Below are 22,038 nucleotides of genomic sequence, written 5' to 3' on the forward strand. Positions count from 1 at the left end.
CCCCTCTTTAATTAATCGAAGATGGTTACTTATCAATTGCTTTTCTTGACAAAACCCCGGTAGTTAACTTTTCTTTTTTGGTCGGTCCCGGCAGTTAACTTGAACGGGCGCAATAGTGACGACGACAGTCCCCAAATATTTATCTCCCAACTTGACAATGCCTTGAAACACTCGTTAATCTACCACCCCGAAAACAAAAAAGCCTAGTTTGTAGAAATTACACTCTAACAAAGAGTGGAAGTCTTGAACACCGTAAAGAAAGAGCACGCACATAGAAGTACGACATTTTGATGAGCACGATTCCGAAAGATTTTTCTTCATGGACTCTATCAATGACTTTAGTTAGGTGACTTCATCATTAATGATTCGAGACACGTTAGTGACTCACCACGTGCCATGACATGACGATTTCTTTTTCTTTTCTGTCTGTCGGGTTATTGACGGATGGGTGAGCGAACGATTTGATTAACGATAACTGAGAATTTGGGACTAAGATGTGGCAAATTGGGTTAGCTCAGTGGACCGATTTGGAGTAACGAGGAGCAAAACAAACTCATCTTGCGTGGAATGAAGAAGATAAAGACCGTACGTTAGGGACTATCAACGAACAAATCGGCACTAATTGCGCCTTTTATTGAAAGAAGCAGGTGACATTAAATTTCAATGACCGTCCTTCCTACCACCACCAGGACTTAGCTCATTTGCACGATGCTCGTGACACGGCACGAATGCGTAGGATCTACACTATCATCGTCCTCTCACAAGGGCAACCTCTATCTGGTCATGTTTCAGATGAGAAAATGCCTCGACATCTCTCGTTTCACAAGCAAATTCCAGGCCTCCTCAGCTCGGTTTTTCAGCTAAATTATCTTTTAGCCTAAGTGCCTAACGACTATCATCAAAACCCACTGATCGAAAGACTCTGTAAGCACTAATGATAGAGAACGTGACCTTAGAAGTTGGGGCATCATCCTTGACTTTGTCCCTTGTGGATACAACGAGGTACATAACGTTAATTTCCTATGCAATTGCAACCCTCAACACTCGGATCATGTCAGTGAGAGAAACAACGCCGGTGAGCAACCCCTGTTGATCCACAACCCACACCCTGTGCACGTGCTTCTCCACAGCCTTGTCCATTGCTTCTGCAAGGGACGACCCGTCGGTGCAGGTCACGGGCTCTCTCGGCCTTGCACTGCCCTGGCCGGGGCCGACTGCGCATAAAGGGCTCTTCGAGATCTTCTCAGTGAAGTCCAGGGCCGTTGCAGATAACCAGGACTGCAGTGTGGCCAAGTGACAGCCCCTCAAATCAGTTGCCGAAAATGTGCCCATCAGCTTCCGACCCTCGCCCTGAATATTGCGACATACTTATGTTGGTTAATTGGGTATTTTAAGCACTTGGGACAGCTTCCCAACTTAATAGCAAAACAGCAGACACGGAAGCAATGCAAGACATCTATTTTGGCTAATCAAGGCTTTGAACTTGGGTCTGAAGCCAATATTCTATACCGCATTGTGGATATCTGGGTATATGTTTAGTCATTAAGTTCCCCCAAAACAGAGGAAGACTTTAAACAGAGCTTCTTAATTTACCCTTTCGACTGTCAAACTCTATATGGTCCTCACAGAAAAGGAAAGAGGATGTGCATACTTACTTCTAGATCCAAAAGTTGGCTGTGATCATGCTCAAAATCCTCCGAAGCAACTATGGGAACAGCATTAATCATAGCAACCCTCATGCACTTGATGGCCTCAATAACTTTGGTTTGGTCTGTGATCACATAGACATGTCGACTGACTGCCCCCACCTCCCGGATGGAGCGTGTTGCAATGCCTTCCATCTCGGAGGAATGGTCCTTCAAGAACTGGACCACATCCATTTGGGTAAGCATTCGATAGGAAGGGGCAGACTCCACTAACTCAACTCCCGCAATATTCTCCATGTGGCTGTCTATTGGCACAAGGGCTCTGTGGATTCCTTTGCTAAGCACTTCCATACAATCCAGGATGCTGCAACATGCAAGGGCAACGGTAACAAATTTCAAAATTTTCCAACGATTTATGACGTAGTAGGAGTGTAAGCCTTTAAAGGATATCAGTAGCTCCAAATTGAACTGTAAACCAGGAAAAAGTTTCTTCTATCGGTTCCCTATTTCTAAAGACAACTATCCAGTTTACTGTTGTTTGAGTATGCCTGGGTAAAAGAGAGTAGCTGTTGCATATGTGTGCATCCAAGCTGTGACTTGCCTAGATCACGTCTCGTCTAGACTTGCATCGAGATGAAAAGAATGTTGAACTACTGCATATTCTATGAATTTTGGGGGGGTGGTGTTGGTTGAATCAATACCATTCATGTCGGCTTTTGTGCTACCACGCAAATGTTTCTTTGCTATTTCCACTTTCTACAATATTGTTGTTCGCCACCCCTAAATCTGTAAGCAACAATTGATAATTACCATTCGAGTTGTACTTGTAACCAGTATGTAGATCATTCACATAATTACAGTCACATCTACTCTTCTGGTATATTATTTCACTTGCTAAAAGCAAGTACATGCTTCGAAGGAGGACATGATCATCAATTGATTTGTAACAAGACAAAATTGATAATTACCATTCGAATTGTACTTGTAACCAGTATGTAGATCCTTCACATAATTACAGTCACATCTACTCTTCTGGTATATTATTTCACTTGCTAAAAGCAAGTACATGTTTATAATTCACTTGTCAAAGGAGGACATGATCATCAATTGATTCGTAACAAGACAAGGAAAGCGGCTCCACTCTTCCCGTCTTGTCTCGTCTCGTCCCGTCTCGCTAGATGAACGATTCAGCCTGACCAATACGTTTCTATGCACATTCCTGTCCAATGGTACTCATTCAAACAGGAATCCTTAACTAATATTATGTTATCTTTTTCAAAACTCATGGTCACTGAATGATCCTCCAATCACTCTAGTACTGGACCTAGCCACCGTGCAGACAATCACTAAAGGCAGAAGTTCTATATTAGTAACCATTTTTGTCCACAAGTACTGGCGCAAATATGAGAAAAATCACTCATATACTTCCCCTAAAAATAACAAAGAACTTGTAGAAAAGCTCAAGCCAGAAGCACGTTGAACTCACCTAGTATTAGGATTAAATGTCCAGAGACTGAGCCCTTCAAGATTGTGCCCAATAACCAACGAAACCGGGGTGGCCATCTTCTTCCCTAAATCCCTCTGATCATCTCTTACTTTCTGTACATCATAATCACCATCTTCTGCTATGTGAGACAGTATATCAAGCATGGTCACTATCCCTATGTACTGCTTCCTTACGGCGCCGGTTTCCTGGTCGGCCTCCAAGATCATGGACCCGCCTGCCCCAATCCAGCGCCCCGGCGGAGCCGCCACTGGCACCGCCAGCACGCGGTTGGTCACGAGAACATTCATGGTGTCGGCGAGCGAGGCTGTGTGGGGGACGTCCACAAGCCGTCTCTTGTGCAGGATCAGGTCTCCGACTCGCTGTTCTCTCAGGCGTTGCTTGGGCGTGGAGGATGAACTGGTGGGGCTCCTTTGCATGATTTCTTGCATGTCTGTTTTGGTGGCGGTGGTGGATTTCGGCAGGGTTTGCGAGGGCGTGTGCACGAGGAGTGAAATTGAAGAAGCTCGCGAGAAGGTTGAAGAGCGTAAGGGCGAGCGGATGCTTAGCATTTTCATGCTCGTACGTGTCGAATAGACGTGTCTGATGCTTGAAATCTCGCTACTTTGCCACGCGGAGTGTTACGGGGTCCTTAGGAATAGATCGAGTCTATTTGATCAACACGTGTAGCGCCTCGTCATAAGTTCAGATAAAGACCAAATTGAAAACCGAGTTAACCTATGGAACTCCCAAGCTAAAGCACATGGAATATCGTTCAAACCCCGGAACTGTAGCCATGATAGAGCATATGAAATCGGATTCAGAATACCTCGCAGGCAAAACTGTGGAGTTTATCTAAACGACACCGCAGTTATAAACTATGTTATCTCATTTTTGAAAACAAAAACTAGCTCTTGCTGACTATCATACATACATCACTCTCAAAAGCGAGTGAGATAAAATATTACAACAGGTTGCTGTTGCAAAATTTCAGGACCATCTATTTGAGTGGAAAAGTGCAACAAGGTGGTTTTCAACATCCAAAAGACAACCCAAAAGTTCTACTAAGGCCCTAAGTAAATGTGTCTTCACGATCGCCCTCCACGGTGTCGCCCTCTTCCATGTTGCTGAACTCCAGGAAGTGAGTGGGCCTGTGGTCCTCGTGATAGTACTCTCTCGGCGTCCCCAGTTTCATTCCATACTTCATGCTTGATGTGTGCTTCACCCCCATGAAGTTGTAGTTCCAGGGGCCATTATCCGGCATCTAGGTTAAAAGCAAACAGTAAAATAGGCAAGTGATTCAGTCATTACCAGAAAAGGATGCAACAAAGAAGTGATATTATTGCTAATGATCTCCAAGGTTAATAAATTCAGGTCAGTGAGCAATGTGACGAATGGGACAATTCTCAACAGGATAAGCAAATTATAAGCATTTGTAAAATTCTCATGACCTTTCTTACCATGTAAAAGCCAAGGAACCTGTCGCTCAGGAGCATCTGAACCTTTTCGTAGTGAGTCGGAAGGTATCCGGCGGGATTGCTTCCAGTGTCTTTATTCAGACGCCCCCATTCATAACCTGAAGGGGTGAGCTTGTAAGCAGTCAATGAGCAGGAACCTGGCGTGAAACTGCATGTCAGGATAATGCACTTCTCGCCATCCCATTGCTTGTTGTTCTCCAGAACCCGAGCATGATTAGTTAGATCCTACAAAAGTAAAGCCACACAAGTGAGATTACAAGACCCCTTATATCAATTCACAAGAGCAGCATTACTAAATGAGCACTTGATCATACTTGAGGTGATAACTGTGGAAGCTCATTTGGTTGTGTGTGCATCCACCCCAATGGCTCCAAGTCATTTAGGAAATCATGCTCAGGGAGTGCACTTGGAAGATTCACTTGCTGATGTGTTCCCCATTGAGGTGGCATCGCAATACAGCGAATTTCCTTGACCTGAGGATTATCGGGTGGGCTTATACCATACAAGTACCCAGCAATCTGAGTTCGCAGATCTGCTATGCAGATAAATTTCTTCAATATGTTCTTGGGCATAATATAAGTATATCCTGTCTCCTGCATTACCGAGTGGAAAGTATATATAAGTAAATAGCAAAAGCTATGACAATTTGCTACCTGTCTTTATAAGTTAAAATTCAATAACCACTAGTACAAATTGATTTTTTTCCTTTAATTTTCACCAACCAAAGTTGTAGTCACGCCCACCAATAACAGAAGGTCTCAAGGTACGTAATGCTTCCCCCTTTGATTGCTTACCAAAAAAATAACCCATTCAAATGTTAAAAAGATTAGGGCAATGAGCATACCTTTATGTCCTCTGAATTAACATAGATGTGGTTCACTCGAAGATAAAGATTGGTCGCCGATATTGCCCTCACACGCCAGTCAGTCTTAGACCCAAATGCTGCTTGTTCATAAGGACTTGTGGTGGTCACAATCAGTTCATCACCATGCACATTGGTGGTCCTTGTTGTGACTGCCGTAAGCTGACTGGCTTCTTTTGCCTGAATATACACTACCAAGTCAGCGGACTAGGCCAGAGACACAGACCAATATTTTAACACTTCTCCATAACTAAAGACATACGGTACCTGTTTCTCAATTTCTGCAATTTGCTGCCTCTGTTGCGATGGAGGGGTAATCTCAGCACCAAGTATAATATCACGAATCTCAGACTGTGTAAGAGCTGAAGTATTCACATTGTTCTTCTTCGCATAATCCGAGAGAATCAAGTCTCTCAAAGCTACTTCAACCTGCACATGAGAAAGTAAACTTGAACTGTCTTTATACATTTCAAGACAGGAGGAAATAAGTTATAGCTAAATTTGCACTAAGCAAAACAAAAGTATACATATATTTTTTTTTTAAATATAACCATAGTAACAGGAGAATATAGGAGGTCTGTTTACTTTAACCAGCCAAATGATTGCAATATCAAACAGCACTTTAAGGCAATATATCAAGAAGAAAACTTAGAACTTAACTTCAAAAAATACAAGCACATAATATTCCGAAAATTATGATTTCACATATACACATGCCATTATCAGAAAGAGGGGAAAGATTGTCCGTAACCCAAAAAATTGTAGTTGTCCATAACCATTCTAACATTTAGTACAAAAAACAACATCATTTCTGGCAAAATTTGCAACCCATATCACAAAGCGGGTGCTATCATTCTATTATAGTCTCACAAGTAGAAGAAAGTGGAAGAATCACATTACCTTCATCCACTGATCATCTGTGAGAGACGGCCAAATATGATGAGGTTCAGTGACAATTGTCTTGTCAGGTTTTAGTAACATTTTAGCCTTCTCATTGTTCACATGAAGAGCACGGAGAATCAAAATGAGACGAGAGAATGCAGTGTAAGATGATATGCTCTTCAGCCAGTCATCATATATGTTAAACAGAACCATTTGAGGCTCTGTTGCCTTCAGAATCAGATCACCAAATTTTTCTATTTTCAAGCAAGCTTGGAACGGTAGTTGCAGCTCACTCCCTTTAATAACAATATTGGGGAAATCCAACAAGTGAACCTCCAAAGGATCAAGCATCCCCTTCCGAGTGACGATGATCTGCTTTGGTTGTTCTTCAACCGGCAAAGAACGCACAAGAGCAGCTACTTCTTCTGCTGTTTTCCACTTGGCCAGCTGACCTAGACGCTTTTGCCCAGCCCAAACACTTGTATGAATGACCTGTATGATCAAAGTACATTAAAGCAAGTAAACTAAGCTCTCACCGTGCAACGTGGATTTAAAAAAAAAAAAAAACTTATTTCAAATGATATTCCAAGATGACAAACCTTCAGGAAAAGCTGGCCAGTCCTTGGATTGAATATGAAAATGGCACCATTGATAGGCTTTGTGGTCAGATTTCCCTCGAATGTCTTGTGAATTGTGACACGATAAACATTAGTGTCATCAACGAACCATATTATTTGATTACTGAAAATCTCTCCATAATTCTGAGATGACAAGTATGGCTCTGTAGGCTCTGAAGAATAGAGCTGCAAACCTTTCCTTATGCGCTCGCGGAGCACATACAATGCTGGATTTGACTGAACAATATACATACAATGATCATTTAGAACAATTAACAAATAGAATTAGATAAACAGAACCCACACAACTTATGCACTATGTAACATTAAATTACCTTCATAATCTTATTCATAGCCTGTGCAAGCAGTGGTTTGGAACCAGGAAACCAATTACCAAATGCAGAATGCAAGTTATAAGCAAGATCAAGTCCAATCATAACACCAGTTGGAGATGGATATATAGACATGTTATCCGTTGTATAATCCATGAATTTGGCTCTTGTGTAACGCTCAATATCGTGAGAATCATAATCTCCCCAACGAAGCTGTACATCTATCCAATACTTATTGCTTGCTTTTTGGTCAAAAACGTCCTTAGATTCAGCCACAAGACTGGGCTTCGACATTGGCCATCTATGAGCAGCGAAAAGGAGAATGTCAGCACAAGAACTATTCATTTTGTAACTCTTCCTCGGGTGGATAGTTTCCTTCTGGACAGTTTCAATTTCTAATGCATCCAACTCCTGGTCAAGAACTTGGCAAAGATCCATAACAACACTCTCATGGATCTTTTGCCACAAATGAGCACGGAATATCTGGATTAGAGATATCTTCAAAGTAGGAATCTTCCCATGCATAAATATCCCAGTGAGATCCAACTGCACTTGGAAACCCACGTAAACATTTGCTCTATTAATTGTAGGCGACCACCACAAGGTAAACCTACGATTTGGAATCTGGTTAAGACCAGATCTCTGTGCATTTGTCAACTTTTTGTACTTCATTGACTCTTCAAAACCGGATGCCTTTTCCCAAAAGAGACCCTCCCATGTTGGAAAACTGGAATTTCAAGGATAAAAGAGTTAGTCAGTAAGGAATTCAACACCAATAAATCAATTAGTCAGAGATGGAAATGATATATGCAAGCCCCAAGTTCAGTCATAGGACACAAAATCTTCCATTGGACTATTATGCTCCTTGAGAAAGAATAAAGACGTGAGCTAATGGAACAGTAATATCCAAACTTACTATGTTCCTTTGAATAAGGTGTGCTCCAGGATCCCTTCAACACCTCCAAGAGCTTGGATAACATCAGTCCGATAGTTATTCAAGTTCCAAAGTTTACCATCGTGCCTTTGGTGTGTCCACCAAAAAGGGTTTTGTTTCAAGACCTGGTACTGCTTGAAATCAGTCCGTACCCTCCATCCCTTGTCATACGCAAGCGTATGCCTATCCTTCTGAAACAGTGTATTTATACGAGGTATCCCCCTGTCCCATGAATCCTAAAAGAAAAGGGCAGGAAATTTGTATAAGCATAACAATCAAAAATATGAATCAGAAGTTCAATTCACCTACTGAACTTAGACTATAAACAAAAAAGATACACATATAGGGAGCAACAAATTCTAATGCTCACCTCCAAATCCTCCAACGTTAAACGCCTGTTTTGTGCCTGTGCCTCTTGCCTCTTCAAGGCATATTCAGCCCACACTCGCTGTGAATCAATGAACTCACTTTCCCATGGCTGTGAAAAATTTAGCGTCGCCACAAGAATTAGAAAATGCCTCACATACGACCTCATCCAACTAAAACTAATTACAGAGGGCTAAATCATGCTTTACCTGTATGTAGCGATAAAGATTCGGTATCAATTGATCCTCCTCGTGACTCATTCCACTTCTAAAATGGGTTACACCAACATCCGTTTGCTTGCTGTATCGAAGATCGCTTTGTGGAATCAATATATGACCCATTGACAGCATACCAAGACCTCCAATTTCCTTCGGGGTGTAAAAAATGACGGGAGGAAACCTGAACGAAAGTGGAGAATTAAACGTCTAATTGGCAAAGTGCAAATTTTTTACTTACTTGTCAGATGATAAAACAATTACCTGCTAGGCATTTTAGAATTCAATCCAATCTTGATACGTGTTTGGATCTTGTTCTCACATTTGACCAACAAATCCAAAAGCTCTTGTGTATGCACAGTCGCTTCACGGAAGTATGTCATGAGTCCTGCATGATGCATAAAGTTCGCAAAGCAGAACATATTAACATTCCCATTAATAATAATTGATTACTGAAAATGAAGATAAGGTATCAAACAACAAAAAGCACCTATGAGGGCAGTATTCCATTTATTAACAATCTTGGTGAATGTCGTCGACCCAGAGGACATCAGAATTTGCCTCACACGATTCTCAAAAACTTTCATGTGTTCATCGTCAACCCGCAAAAATGCAACTGCTGTCCGTTCTTTGGTCTGCTCATTTTGCAAATTCCAAACACCATCCCTGGTATTGCTAAACGCTTCCTGCGTCATTCTTATCTTCGGTAGTATGCGGACTTCGAACCCACACCTAAGCATCACAAAGAAATGCATTGTATTTGTTAGTTGGAAACAAGTAGGAAACTACTCTAATTCAATCTGAAGACAAAGGCAGTCCAGGAAAATTTTAGAAATACTTACATGCTGAATAGCAAGTTTGGATTGTCCTTGCTATAAACAGAAACAAAACTGTTCTCCCACTCTAAGGTTGTAATACTTCTAGGAAGACGATTCTTCATGTCCCAGAAAACACTTCTCCCAAGATTAACTGGAAAAAAGAACAGTTCAAAGACAGTCTTAAGTAATTTTGACATCTACACAGAACACAAACAGATGGATTTGTAAATTGTAGATGAATTCATTACCATCATGTTTCATAAGCCTCATCCTTGCATCTCTGGGCCAGCATTTCTTGTTATTGTATCCGACCATGTTTTCATTATTGGGGTCAGGATGTTCAGTAAGGTACCGCTGGATAAGGTCACGGGCCTCCTCGTGAGTGAATCTAAACAGGATATGAACTTTGTCTATGTAACGAGAATACAACCGAATGGGATGTCTGGTCTCAACTTTTGTGTCCCAATACGTAATGAACTCATTTGGCATCTGTGGTGGACCAGCAATCTCACTGGCTCGAGTCAATCCCAGAAGCAGTAGATCCAACACGAGTCCATAATACTGGACAACAAAAGAAGCAAACTGAAGTCCCCTAATAAGACCATAAGAGTTTGTATGGCTCATATCCTTGTAAGAAAGGACAACGTTGTTTTTCGCAGTTACATAATCAGCAATGTTGTGATCAAGAACTAAGCGAAGAAGCCTGCAACATTGCACAAAAGCCACATTAGTTAAAGAACAGGGGGTCCAAATGACATCACAGACGAAAGACTGCAGAAGATTACCTATTTAACATGGTCAAGTCGATCTTTTCAAAGAACTTCTCGAACTTGGTTTGAAGCATGACTACACACTGCCCCTCGCTTGTATCCCATACGCTCTGTAAGTTATTTATACCCTGACACCACTTATAAACTAAGAGCGGAGGTGGTTCTGAATCTGCAGGCTTAATCCAGTTAGGAAACAGATGACGTTTATCACCTTCATACCACAGATACTGGTCAAGATAAGCATCAGTGATCTTCTCAAGAGGCTCAATCTCATATACAGGAATCAAATAGCTATACAGGTCCATAAACTCTATGCCCACCTGCAAAAGAAAATTTCAGTCAAATCCAAGCAAAATGGTGAATAACATGATCAAGCCGGCCTATGACATCATGAAGAACTTACCTCTTTAAAGGCACGCTGTGTAAGCAAGTGACGCTTTATTCGTGACAAAGCTTCATGAGGATTATCATATGCTTGTTCAATGAGACCCAACTCCTCCCTTTGCAACTGATTCAATCTCACGGCAACACTGTAAGATTCCTTTAATCTCTCTAGAGCCAAAATAAGCAGCTTCGTATCATGTTTGTATGACAACGGAGGGAAAGGAATGGGAGAGAACTTTCTTGATTCCAACCAGTGCACAGTCGTGGTATAAATTGCCACAGCTTCTTCTGGTGTGACGTATGGCCCATCTTTCAGATAATTATGCTGTCGTTCCTGCAGTAGCGAAAATAGATCACATGATTGATTCGCAAGCAGACAAGTGCAACCACAAACAATGGAAGTTACACCAAGTAACCATCAACACAAACTACAACACAAAAACATACCTGCTCAGCCTTCAACCAGAGGCGAGTCAATCTTCCAAGATTTTTCCGACACACAGTCTTATCAACTGTCGCACCTCTTCTTATACGTTCACGATTATAATGCGCAACATTTGTCCACCAATCAGCTTTCGATTTAACATAACGAAGAATCATGTTCTCAATGGGAACTGGAAGACCGGGAACCTGTGGATGATCAAGATGAGGCATGAAAGCATAAGATAAAGCAAGGCATGCCAATTTATGCAGAAAAAGAAAAAAGAGAATAGCACACTGCTTCTTTTCAATATAATTTCAATCTTAAAAAAGAAAAAATAACAGTTTCCCACATACAGTACCTTCCAAGGAATATTGGCTTTCCAACAGCGCCATGCTTCACTAAGATGCTGCAAGATGGTCCTTGCTTTATTCTGCTTAATGCCCTCTGCAATACAACAAAATAAGATTTGCATGTTAGACGCACTGAAAGGAAGATAATCCAGCCATGAAACAACTCAAACAGAGTGGACACAGATACCTAAAGTACAATAACTGGTGAATGATCATGTCATTACCTGGCATGGCATCAAGAACATCATGCATAACAGCAGCTCGAAGCTCCAGATCAAAATGACTTTCCACCCGTTGCTTCGTTACGGTCTTAGCAACCCCTTTTGAATGGCGTCCTTCAAATTGACGCGCCAATAAGTTCCCTAACCACCTTTCAAGCAAAGGTACTATACCACGCAGAAAGAACAGCCACACCCTCCACATTGGCGCCCAGAAACCACAACCAGGTCCCTTCCCCACGGGCCCCGTATTGAAGCGATAGTAAATTAAGTGCTTCAGGTCTTTACACATCCTAATCTGCCTCATCAGTCGGTACTTATATCGGTACATGCCAGTCAACTGTCCAACGTGCGAAAATGTATACTGTAAACCATCAGCCAATTGGAATGCGTCCACATTCCCTAGTCTGAACTGGACATTGGCATCAACCACAAGCTTGGTAAGACGCAGAATCTCACGACAGAGATGAAATGCATTACCAAATCGTGATTTCTTCCTTTCTTTTGTCGTGAGAGTCTTCACTGGCTTAAGATTGAAATTGTAGTCAAGGTGAAGATAGTTCAAATTCTTCCTGTGTATCAATAGATTCAACATATTGTAGCCCTGTTTACAAACTTGCAGGCCCGCCTCCGCCCAATCCAGCTCAGTAGTCTGGAAAAACTTGGTTGCCTGAAGAGACCGGAACAAATGCTTCTTCTTTTGAGCCTTAGGAGGTCGATGATGTAGCTCATTCAAGACGAAACATTTCAACAATTTTTGATAGCTGACTCGAACTTTCACAGGATATGTTGGAGGACTGTGCATAAGAAAAATAAAAATCAAACATTTAGATTCCCATGCTAAATGTAAGAGAAGTAAACATCAAAAGAATTCTCCAAAACAATGAAAACATTACCAGTGCTCCTTGTACCACTCTGACACAAGGGGTATATCTTCAGCCCGCCGCATGCGCCCTGATCTTGTGTTGAAAGGACGTGGGGCAAATAACAATGAGATTCCTGCAGCTGTGGTGTCGGTATAAAGCTGGGTATCACTCAGCAAAGGTTCAACGCCTTCTGGCAAGGAGAAATCATCCTCATCCTCATCATCATATGCCTTTTTCTCACGCCGCTCCTTGTTAATGCTGGTAATAGGATGAATCAAAGGATCATAATAAAAGGCTGGTAAATCGGGATCCTCCGTCTTTATATACATGACCATGGGAGTATGGTATATACAAAGCTTTACTTTCCGAGGCCTATTGTTGTAAAGATGTGGAAATGCAATCCTGTATTCTGTCCTAAGAGGAGATCGAATAATGAGTTTGTTAATGTCATTGAACTCATTCCAATCCTCATCTCCCTTTTCCATATCCCGGTACAACGGCTCAAACTTAGGACCTCCTGCAAGATGAAAACCGTCAAAACTTCACTTTAATATTAACATGTAACGTATCATGTAATTACTCAAGGGAGTAATGCATGCACAGAGCAGAACATAAAGCATCAAAGAGCGAAAAGTGGCTACAACTTGAGACATTGAACAAACATTTATTCAGGCATGACTGATAATCTCACTACTTCTATTAGTCATCAAATTTCATAACAGAGATCAAAGCCATAGCGAAAGAAATCTGAGAGAAAAAAAAAACAGTAATATCCCGAATCCCAAGCTTCAAACACACAATGAGCTACGGTTTCATACACAGCAAGAAAGCAACTTAATCTCTCACCCAGTGAAAATGGACCTCCCCAGAGACAATCTCAATTGGCCCCATAGAGCATCTCTTATTGATAATATTTATCAAAATACATCTCATGGCACCTTTTCATGAACTTTGAGCACAACAATCCAAGTATAACTAAAGCAACTAGAAGTTCAAACGCCATGTTTCAACCCCATGCCACCTCCAACTTCCAAAAGGTATAGTCAATTGCGTTAATTCATTAAGAAACAGCAACGTAAGATCCATAATTAATTTCTACCTTACTGTCTATAGCACTTGAAGAGAACACTGTTCTGAAGAGAAATAAAAAGTTGCAAAGACAGAAATCCTCAATCTCAGCGCGAGAAGCATACCTGGTATGCACATGTTCAGTGCTTTAGCAGTGAAAAAGGATTCCATATCAAACAGATAAAAGTAGTTGCGGTCGATCAAATCAGAAAGAAGCTGCCCTGCTAGCCGATGGAGGGTGGCCATAATTGGCAGAGAAAGATGCCACTTCCGATAACTCGGACCATTTATAAGCTTTGTTTTCACAAGAGGCTTATGGTCATAAAACCAAGTACATACAGCCGAATCTTCTTCGTCGTCTAACTCTAACTGAATCGGTTCCAGAGGATCGACATCCAATAGATTATCAGCATAATCCAAAGGAGGTTCCTCATCATCAAAAGGTGGAAACCGCATTCTCTTGAAATGCCTTCTATCCCTTTTTTCCCTTCGCATCATGATCCACATCGTACCCCACTGAAAAATTAGTCCAAAATATGTGTAAGAAAATTATATGCCAGAGATTTTAAACAATAAGAAGTGATCATTTAACCCAAAAAAGAAAAAGTGGTCATGTTCCCCCAAATGTAAAGCATCACCTGGAAAAAGTAATGTATACAAGATACAAGATAAACAAACAGTTGAAAACTCTACCATCTAATGCAAAAGAAGAATCTGGAAAATATTAGAAGAACATAATAAAATGAAAACATACCTGAGCTAAATAGATGGGCTCAACAACCCAAGGTATTTCATTGACAAATGTTATTGCCCCGGTGATATGGTATAAAACCTTCACGTCGCGAACCTGCACCAACACAAAAAGTGAAATTTAAATCGACCCAGGAACCATGAAGACTCAAACTTCGATGAACTATTTTTAGGCAGTGAGGAGAAATAACTACCTGCTCCCAAGGCATGGGCATGTTCTCTAGGAGCTTATAAACCGCATGAGGAACAAACTTCAAAGCTCCGAGATATACACGTTTATCATGGCGATATTTTTTAGAGGACATGTCCCCATGGTCCCTGCCAAATGCAAAAAGCTTCTTAGCAATATGCTTTTCAATAAGATTACTGGAAACAAAAGCCGGAGCCCAATTTTAGGCCAATATCTTGATTCAACATGAGAAAAGCTCCCCAGAGATATTCTTAAACGGAACATGACTCTAACCGGAACAGTTATCACTATAATATAAAACCAGCGGGTCAAAACCTAAGGTTATAATAGTACTATTAAGCTTTTCCATCGTATGGTCTTCTAGCGAAACTCAAAATTATCTCCAGTTGAAGGCCGTCTTAGAAATGACATATATCACAAGTAAGCATCAGGAAGCATAATTATCCTTATTGCAAATAACGAGATGAAAGCGGCAGAGAAGGACAGGGAGACGAGCCCTTCCGCTAACCCTTATGCAAAAGTACAATAAATTCAACCCCTACAACTCAGAAAACATCATCCACAGAAACCCCCGAAAATCGCATACCCACCATCAATGCCAGAGAACTAATAAGTGACCGCAAAACCAGCCAAAATAGTAACTTTCAAGAGCAAATCGTCAATAGAATACATGGCTTATAACAACAGAATTTCAACAAAGAAATTATCGAGCGAAAAAAATCCCGGAAGAGAGCTCACCGAATAATCTTCCTGACGTGCTCGGGAGGCATGTCCTCCTTCTGCGTCTCCACGAACCCGAACTTCCTCTTGTCCCCGTACCGCTTCGAGTTGAGCTGCATCCATTTCCGCGCCTTCTCCTCGAGCCTGGCCTCGGCCTCGGCGGGCGAGGGCAGGACGGTGTACGAGGGCTGGGGCGCGGGCGGCGGCGGGATCGCGGAGGGCCCGCTGGTCCCCGGCGGCGCAATCTGGCCGTTGCCGGCGCCGTTCCACATGGCTCCAAAACCCTAGAAAAGCCCCTCCCGGCGGCACCTCGAGCGCGCGCGCGCGATTCTCTTCCAGACGGAGCCGCGGACGCGAGCCGAGCTCGAGGGAGGAATGGCGGCTCGAGATGGCTCGAGGACTCTGTAGGCTCTGTCGAGTGGAGCGTTGCTCTCTCTCTCTCTCTCTCTCTCTCTCTCTAAATGAGAGAGAAGTGGGATCTGCGAAATCTTCCGGTCGGAGAGGGAGCTAGCCAGTGTGCTTAAGTTATATCGGGTCCGGCTCCGGAAGATGGAGGCGGTTTGCGGGCGAGGAGGACCGCCTTTGGGCGTGAACGGGTCGTGGGCCGGATCCTCCCCTTTCGAGCTCTTGCTTGCCGACGGCCCATTTGTTACGGGCCAATCTATTTGATACGGATCACGGTTCGTACCGAGCCCGTCTAAGAATTGTCGTCCACATTTAATGCAAATACGTGTCGGGGAGACTGGAGTTGTATTTTTTTTCAATTTAAAAAGGACCCACGCCCGAAGCCGGCAAAAGGCTACGGCAGCCGGCGACTGAAATCTGACACCCGCAGCTATCGGCTAAGCTAGTCCAACCTCGAGTGACCTCCAGAGCGAGCCAGCCAAGGGCTGGTCTCACGACCTTGGCAATGGTCACTCGGGTCACATGACCTTGCCAATCCTTTGCCCACCCTTCGTTAGCCAAATTTGGCCTTGCCAGCCCTTCACCAGCCAGATCTAGCCTCATGTAGCTGCCATTGTGCAAAGAAGATGAACGGTTAAGAGGAGTGGTAAAATCAAAAAATTATGAAATTAGTGAGAGTATTTTTTTGGAGGAAAAAGATAGTTTAATTCTAATTTCAGCATTCTACAAATGCTACTTCCGAAAGCTAGGTGGAAGTAACATCATTTCATCATTTCTAATATTGGCATTTGACCAAAAGTTATTTTAAAATAATTACCAAACACTCTAAAATTTCTCCAATGAGCCTTGGAAATTGAAAATCCATTTGAAAAGTTGAACCAAACACATTCTCAATCTCAATGATCAACACTTCCACGTTTGGTTGCTTCCTTTTCCGTTGGGTATCAAGATATTATTGGAAAAGCTAAACCAAATGTACTCTCAATCCCAACGATCGACACTTTCACATTTGGTTGCTTCATTTTTCGGTTTCTTCTTCGATTTAAGACTTTTAATTTATTAGATTTGTTAATAAGACGGTATGGAATTCAACAACTTTATTTGAGAGGCTCGAGTTCAAGGTAGTCTAGGCGAGGAATGCAAAACATTAAGACATCGTTTTTAGAGAGATTTATGAATTGTACCTCGTTGAATTTTAACTTTCAAATCAATTATTTAAGGGGTGCTTTGCATGAGATGGTTGTTTTACATTTTTGCATGTTTTGTTTACCCGACAAACGGTGTTTTCAGAACGATACATACTTTGAGGAAATAATTCATGTTGCGAGGTTCCTAGGTCAAAATTGAGCCCACTAAAAAAAGTTAGAGGACAAATCAAATTAAGTCTATATCTAATGAATCACAATCAGTACTCACCAAGTCAAAACTTGCGACGTTATTTAATATCAAGTTTTCTAAGATTTTATTAAAAAAAAAAAAAAAAAACACATAAAATAGTGTCCGGAGGCACCCTATTTTTCATAACCTTTTGGAGAGTTCTTAACTGGAAAAGTCGAAAATCATGCCAAAAAAATACATGCTGGAATATTTCCATCCCATTAAATTCAACTTAAAAAAAGACAAAAACCCAGCCCACACGAGGCCAATCGTGCCGTTACGCTCGCGGGACTTTGAATTGACCACACGACCGTAGACCGTAGACCACAACTCACCAAAAGAACCAAACGGGGTCAACCCCAAGACAGACAGACAGACGTGTCATGCCCTGCCCTGGGGCCCACACGAGACCGTTTTATTTGCCACGCTGGCACACGAGAGAGAGAGAGCGCCCAATATTTTCTCCAGATTTTTTGCGCCCCAGAAGAAAAGCAAAGCAGTCAAACGCAACGGTCCCCTCCGCTTTCCAAGCCACGCCCCCCATTCCATTCCGCTCGCCTTCTCCCCCCAGGCGAAAGGCAGAAAAATTCCGTCACTTTTCCGATCAAGACCACTCTCGGATTCTTTGAATCTAGCCGTAAAAATATCAGACCTCGGTCCCGAACGAAAGATCTCCCATCTTCTCTTTTCTCGGGTTTCTTCGGCGGACCGCATTGCTTGTGTTGCCGGAGGGCGTCCGTTTTATTATGCGAAGCGGCGTCGGCTGTGAGGAGACCGGTAGCAGTTCCTTGAGCTGCCTGGGTCCCCGGAAGATCGACGGAGAGTTCCCCGATGACGACGAGGACGAAGGAGGAGGGAGGGACGCGGTGGGGTGCGTGCGCAGCTATACGTACCGCAGGTTGCCTCGGCATTTGCTCGAGCTCTCCATTCTCAAGCTCGACGGCTCCGTCTTCGGTGAGCAGCCCTCTTCTCCTCTTTTGTTTGCTTAAAGACGATAAAGCAAAAAACGATTCGTCGGCAGCTTTCCAATGTTTAGTGGGTTCCCGAAATTTCATCCTTCCGGCTTGAAAAATGTTTACTTTTTCTTGCATTTCGATTGACGAGTCTTTTCTTCTTCTTGTTTTTCTTGTTTTGCAACCGACTTGGGCCCTGGACCGTATTTCGTTACTGGGATTGATGGAGCCGTTGTTTTGTCAGACAAAGCACGTGATTCGTCTAGAATAATTTATTGCTTCTGCATCGGTGGATGTCATGTTTGTCGCCGATCTGTAATCCTTGGACAGGGTTCCGTTTCAATTGGTTTTTTCTTCCGTTTGATTTAGTCGAGGTTTCGATTGTACAGATGTTCACGTCGAGAGAAATGCCACAGTTGCAGCACTGAAACAAGCAATAGAAGATGTTTTCAGTTCATCCCCTATGGATGGTAACCTGGGCAAGATTTCATGGTATCATAACACGCACCCTTCTCTTTAAGTGAGTTCGATGTAGCGACATTCTAAAGCTCGCGTGACGATTCTATTTACCGCGCCAGATCGATGATTATTTGATTGTCTATCCCGTGTTTCATCAGGTCCCATGTGTGGGGGCACTTCTGCTTGTCTTTCGATGGCGAGAAACTACTCAACGACAGGGCGTACTTGAAAAGTTTCAAAATTAACGATGGTGATCAGGTTGGAGCAAATGATTTTGATGAAATTCAACCGGTTTGTTGTTAGTGACTTCTTTGTAAGAATATCGAGTTTCCTGAATTCTGCTGTAACTGCAGCTATGCTTTGTTCGTCACCTGTCCATTGATTATTCACCAGTGGAAAGACAGCCCAAGAACCCCAATGTCAGTTGGAGGCAGCACCAAATGTAAGAGCTTCTCCTTCTGTTTCTCTTATGTCGAGCAGCCCAAATGGGCATGCACCCATTAGAGTTATTTCGCATCTACTGAAAGGATCGTACAGTGTTATCACCACAACAAGCTTTCAATAGCTTCAAACAGAGATTGTCGAATGAAATCATGACTATTCAGTTAAGCCACCCTCTGTTACAGACATCGAGAGAAATAGTAGAGACAAATCATAACTATTCAACTTAGCCATCTTGGAGTCAGATTTCTGTGGTTCACTCTCCTAGTTAATCAGAGTTTGTCACTCAAGCTATTTTAAATTTGTAATGGAGAAAGGATTGAACTGAACAGTTTCGATATTTGCTGAGTCTGATTATGATGTAGGAGGCAGAAAATGAGAGATATTTTGACCTAAAATGCCGAGTATTTGTCATGAATTTGCAGGAAAGAATGAAGTGCCTCCAGATATCATGGTATGGATTGTTGAATTAAAGGATGAAATCAACAATACATGTCGCCATGGCTATACTGATTTTTTGGCAGCCCTTACGGAATGGTTGAGAGTATGTTGCTCTACTCAGTATTTGACAAAAAGGACTGAAATGAGTGAGTTTGCGCGCTAAGTTGACTTGAGATTAGGTCCAGTCGTATGGTCAACTGTAAGAAGACAATAAAAGTAAGAAGCCAAGACAACTGTCACATAGGTATGCTGAGCAATAAAAAAACAGAAGGTCAACAAGAAAGTCCCGGAATCGTTTCATCTAGCCTGCCTAGATCGCCAAATGAAAGTTGAAGAGAGAAAACATTACCTCGCACAGTAGGAGCCTTGACTTAGTTATATCTATTTTTTGGGTAAAAATTGGTAGTCTCCATTAGTTGGGTAGATATAACTTCTTTTACCTGTTTCTACTTGGCACTGTCTTTTCTTTTGATCAAGCAAATATATTTTGCAGTATCTGAAGAGAAAAGGAACTGAGAGATTTATCTTTGCTCTTCTATGAAAGGTTGCCTCCATATTCGAATGATTGTAAAGAGGCAGAAGCAGCAAACAGTGAGGATGATGCTGATGATTGGGATTACATTAACTACAACAATCATGAAGACCACGAGATTCCAATGCCAGAATTCAGGTTGGCCCACTTCTTAAGAGGATGGCTTTCATACTCCAAATTATGGAGGGTCAAAAGGAAGGGCTCGGAAGCACCTAGGCGCGCTGCCAGATTCGCCATGCGTTGTCTAGGAGGTGGACCTGGAATGATACGATTGTGACTCTAGTCAGCTGTAGTGATAGGCCTGAGATAGAAGAGTTACCTAAATTGGGAGAAAACCTGTAGCAGTGTGTTCTTGAGTGCACATTTTTGCTTCAAGAACCTTTCAGATTCTCTGACTCAACCCTGTGATTGGTGTTTGTAGCGTGAACCAGTTGACAGGAATTGAAGTATTTAATTTCTAGTATTGGCTGAACTTGCACCCTACACAAAGAACGGGAGTCTGTTTTCTCTTGAGGGAAGTCGATCTCCGTAACTTTTTATAGAATTCCATCGACACCACTGCTTGAAACCATCTTCTAGGATTACAAGTCTTCTTTCGAGCTTCCATGCTCAGCCCTTTGACATCTGGCCACACCCGTGCTACTTCATCCTTGATATCTAACATGATGCTGTAGATGTCTGGCCTACACTCCGAGTTTTACGGATACGATAGTTCTTCAAGCTTGAGGTTCTTGAAGTGCTGGTTGACAAAATATAACCAAGCATGTGGAAGTGAAATAATGCTGTGAGCATGCATCGAAATGGGTCAATCAAATCTCATGGGAGCTAGAGATCAATGGTCATCTGTGAAACCTAGTAATATCCATCTGAATCTCCCTATGAATAAGTTTAATTTGATTACTATCAAATGAATTATGAAGCAAACCATATGATCTTCCTGAAGATCGTTAAAGCTCCACAATCAGCTGTTACGACATAAAAATAAAAAATTATCATACCACCTTATCCAATCATCCTTCTTGTTGGATCATCCACAATCCATCTTGGATCATCCACGATCCATCTTGCACGGAAAACCTTTGGACGGTAATATTATCACATCATAATCCATCTTGCACGGAAACTTTTGGATAGTAATATTATCACATCAATTTTGGTATGAATTTTACTAAATTTGGTTAAATATTTAGGTGTTTTAGCAATATTGATTGGGTTGGATATATGTTACTAAATTTATAGTATATTGAAATGGATTAAAACGAGGTCAAAAGGGTTGATTTGAGTCCGACCATTTTTACTTGACCCACTCGTTTGATGGATGAACTCATTAGAGAGCATCAAAAGCCCAGGCAATTCAGCCCACATTCATCAAAGAAATCCAGGGGCAGCAAATATATATTATTTAGATAATTTACTCCAGAAAAATCCTCATGTGCTCATGCCTTCTTCGGAACAGAGCAAAGAGTCTCTCTCTCTCTCTCAAAGTGACTGCTGCATTTGGCCTTTCCCGCGTTAAAGAAAGATCATCAACAAGAAAGCAATTTCGTATATGGAATCGAACGGGAGATGCGGAGAAGAGGGAAAAACAACGAAGACAAGGGAGAGGTAATCATCCCATTCTGAGTTGAATAATCTTAATAGTTTCTTCTTCGAATGTTCCGAATCTGTATTCTTCTTTTTTTCCTCATCTCCTTCGTAATTCCCTCGCCTTTTTTCAGGAACCACTCTAAAAACGTCGCCTCTGAGAATACAGAAGAACGTCTGGATATGCGGAGGAAATTTGATGGAGGAACAGAGGACATGGATGAACTTTCGCAGAAGCTCCAATGCATGGCTTTTCGAACGTCTAAAAGAGGTATAAGGGAAAAGAATACTTCACTGTTTTTCTTCCAGTTTGCTTCACTTTCCCTCTCATTTTCCCGGAATAAAGATCCGCGTTCGATCACCATCTTGGGTCATTCTCGTTTTCTTTGAATGTAAGAAAGACTGTTTGATTGAACAAATTCTTTTCCACTTTCTTGGTCATTTTATGCACCAGATTGCTTTGATCCTAGTTG

At 42.0% G+C, this 22,038-nt stretch overlaps 3 protein-coding genes across 5 annotated transcripts; 1 reads left to right on the plus strand and 2 right to left on the minus strand.

Annotated features, from left to right (window-relative positions):
- Positions 1-793: 793 nt before the first annotated feature.
- LOC104450567 (SNF1-related protein kinase regulatory subunit gamma-like PV42b) lies at positions 794-3,712 on the minus strand. The gene is made up of 3 exons (XM_010065172.3): positions 3,133-3,712; positions 1,656-2,010; positions 794-1,350 (listed from the first exon to the last, which is right to left on the minus strand). The coding sequence occupies exons 1-3, from the start codon at positions 3,705-3,707 to the stop codon at positions 1,021-1,023; spliced, it is 1,260 nt and encodes a 419-aa protein (XP_010063474.3). The 5' UTR covers positions 3,708-3,712; the 3' UTR covers positions 794-1,020.
- Positions 3,713-3,987: 275 nt separating this feature from the next.
- Positions 3,988-15,857, minus strand: LOC104450569 (pre-mRNA-processing-splicing factor 8A). The gene is made up of 25 exons (XM_010065173.3): positions 15,392-15,857; positions 14,658-14,781; positions 14,468-14,560; positions 13,839-14,229; positions 12,676-13,162; positions 11,786-12,576; positions 11,570-11,655; positions 11,235-11,417; positions 10,807-11,121; positions 10,419-10,723; positions 9,882-10,336; positions 9,658-9,784; positions 9,306-9,547; positions 9,080-9,203; positions 8,810-8,999; positions 8,605-8,712; positions 8,217-8,470; positions 7,304-8,027; positions 6,951-7,205; positions 6,370-6,843; positions 5,737-5,898; positions 5,452-5,649; positions 4,922-5,200; positions 4,590-4,832; positions 3,988-4,393 (listed from the first exon to the last, which is right to left on the minus strand). The coding sequence occupies exons 1-25, from the start codon at positions 15,643-15,645 to the stop codon at positions 4,202-4,204; spliced, it is 7,056 nt and encodes a 2,351-aa protein (XP_010063475.2). The 5' UTR covers positions 15,646-15,857; the 3' UTR covers positions 3,988-4,201.
- Positions 15,858-17,670: 1,813 nt separating this feature from the next.
- Positions 17,671-20,444, plus strand: LOC104450570 (hypothetical protein). 3 transcript variants are annotated; one of them, XM_010065174.3, is made up of 5 exons: positions 17,671-18,109; positions 18,498-18,600; positions 18,726-18,825; positions 18,921-19,009; positions 19,994-20,444. In XM_010065174.3, exons 1-5 carry the CDS (start codon positions 17,902-17,904, stop codon positions 20,256-20,258), a joined length of 765 nt encoding a protein of 254 aa, XP_010063476.2. In that variant the 5' UTR covers positions 17,671-17,901; the 3' UTR covers positions 20,259-20,444. The 3 variants fall into 3 exon arrangements, with proteins under 3 accessions (XP_010063476.2, XP_018730923.2, XP_039172100.1); XM_018875378.2 differs by having other exon boundaries at positions 19,943-20,101; XM_039316166.1 differs by lacking the exon at positions 19,994-20,444 and adding an exon at positions 19,434-19,934.
- The last annotated feature ends 1,594 nt before the right edge of the window (positions 20,445-22,038 follow it).

Source organism: Eucalyptus grandis, chromosome 6 (assembly GCF_016545825.1).
Source record: "Eucalyptus grandis isolate ANBG69807.140 chromosome 6, ASM1654582v1, whole genome shotgun sequence".
Taxonomy (NCBI): domain Eukaryota; kingdom Viridiplantae; phylum Streptophyta; class Magnoliopsida; order Myrtales; family Myrtaceae; genus Eucalyptus; species Eucalyptus grandis.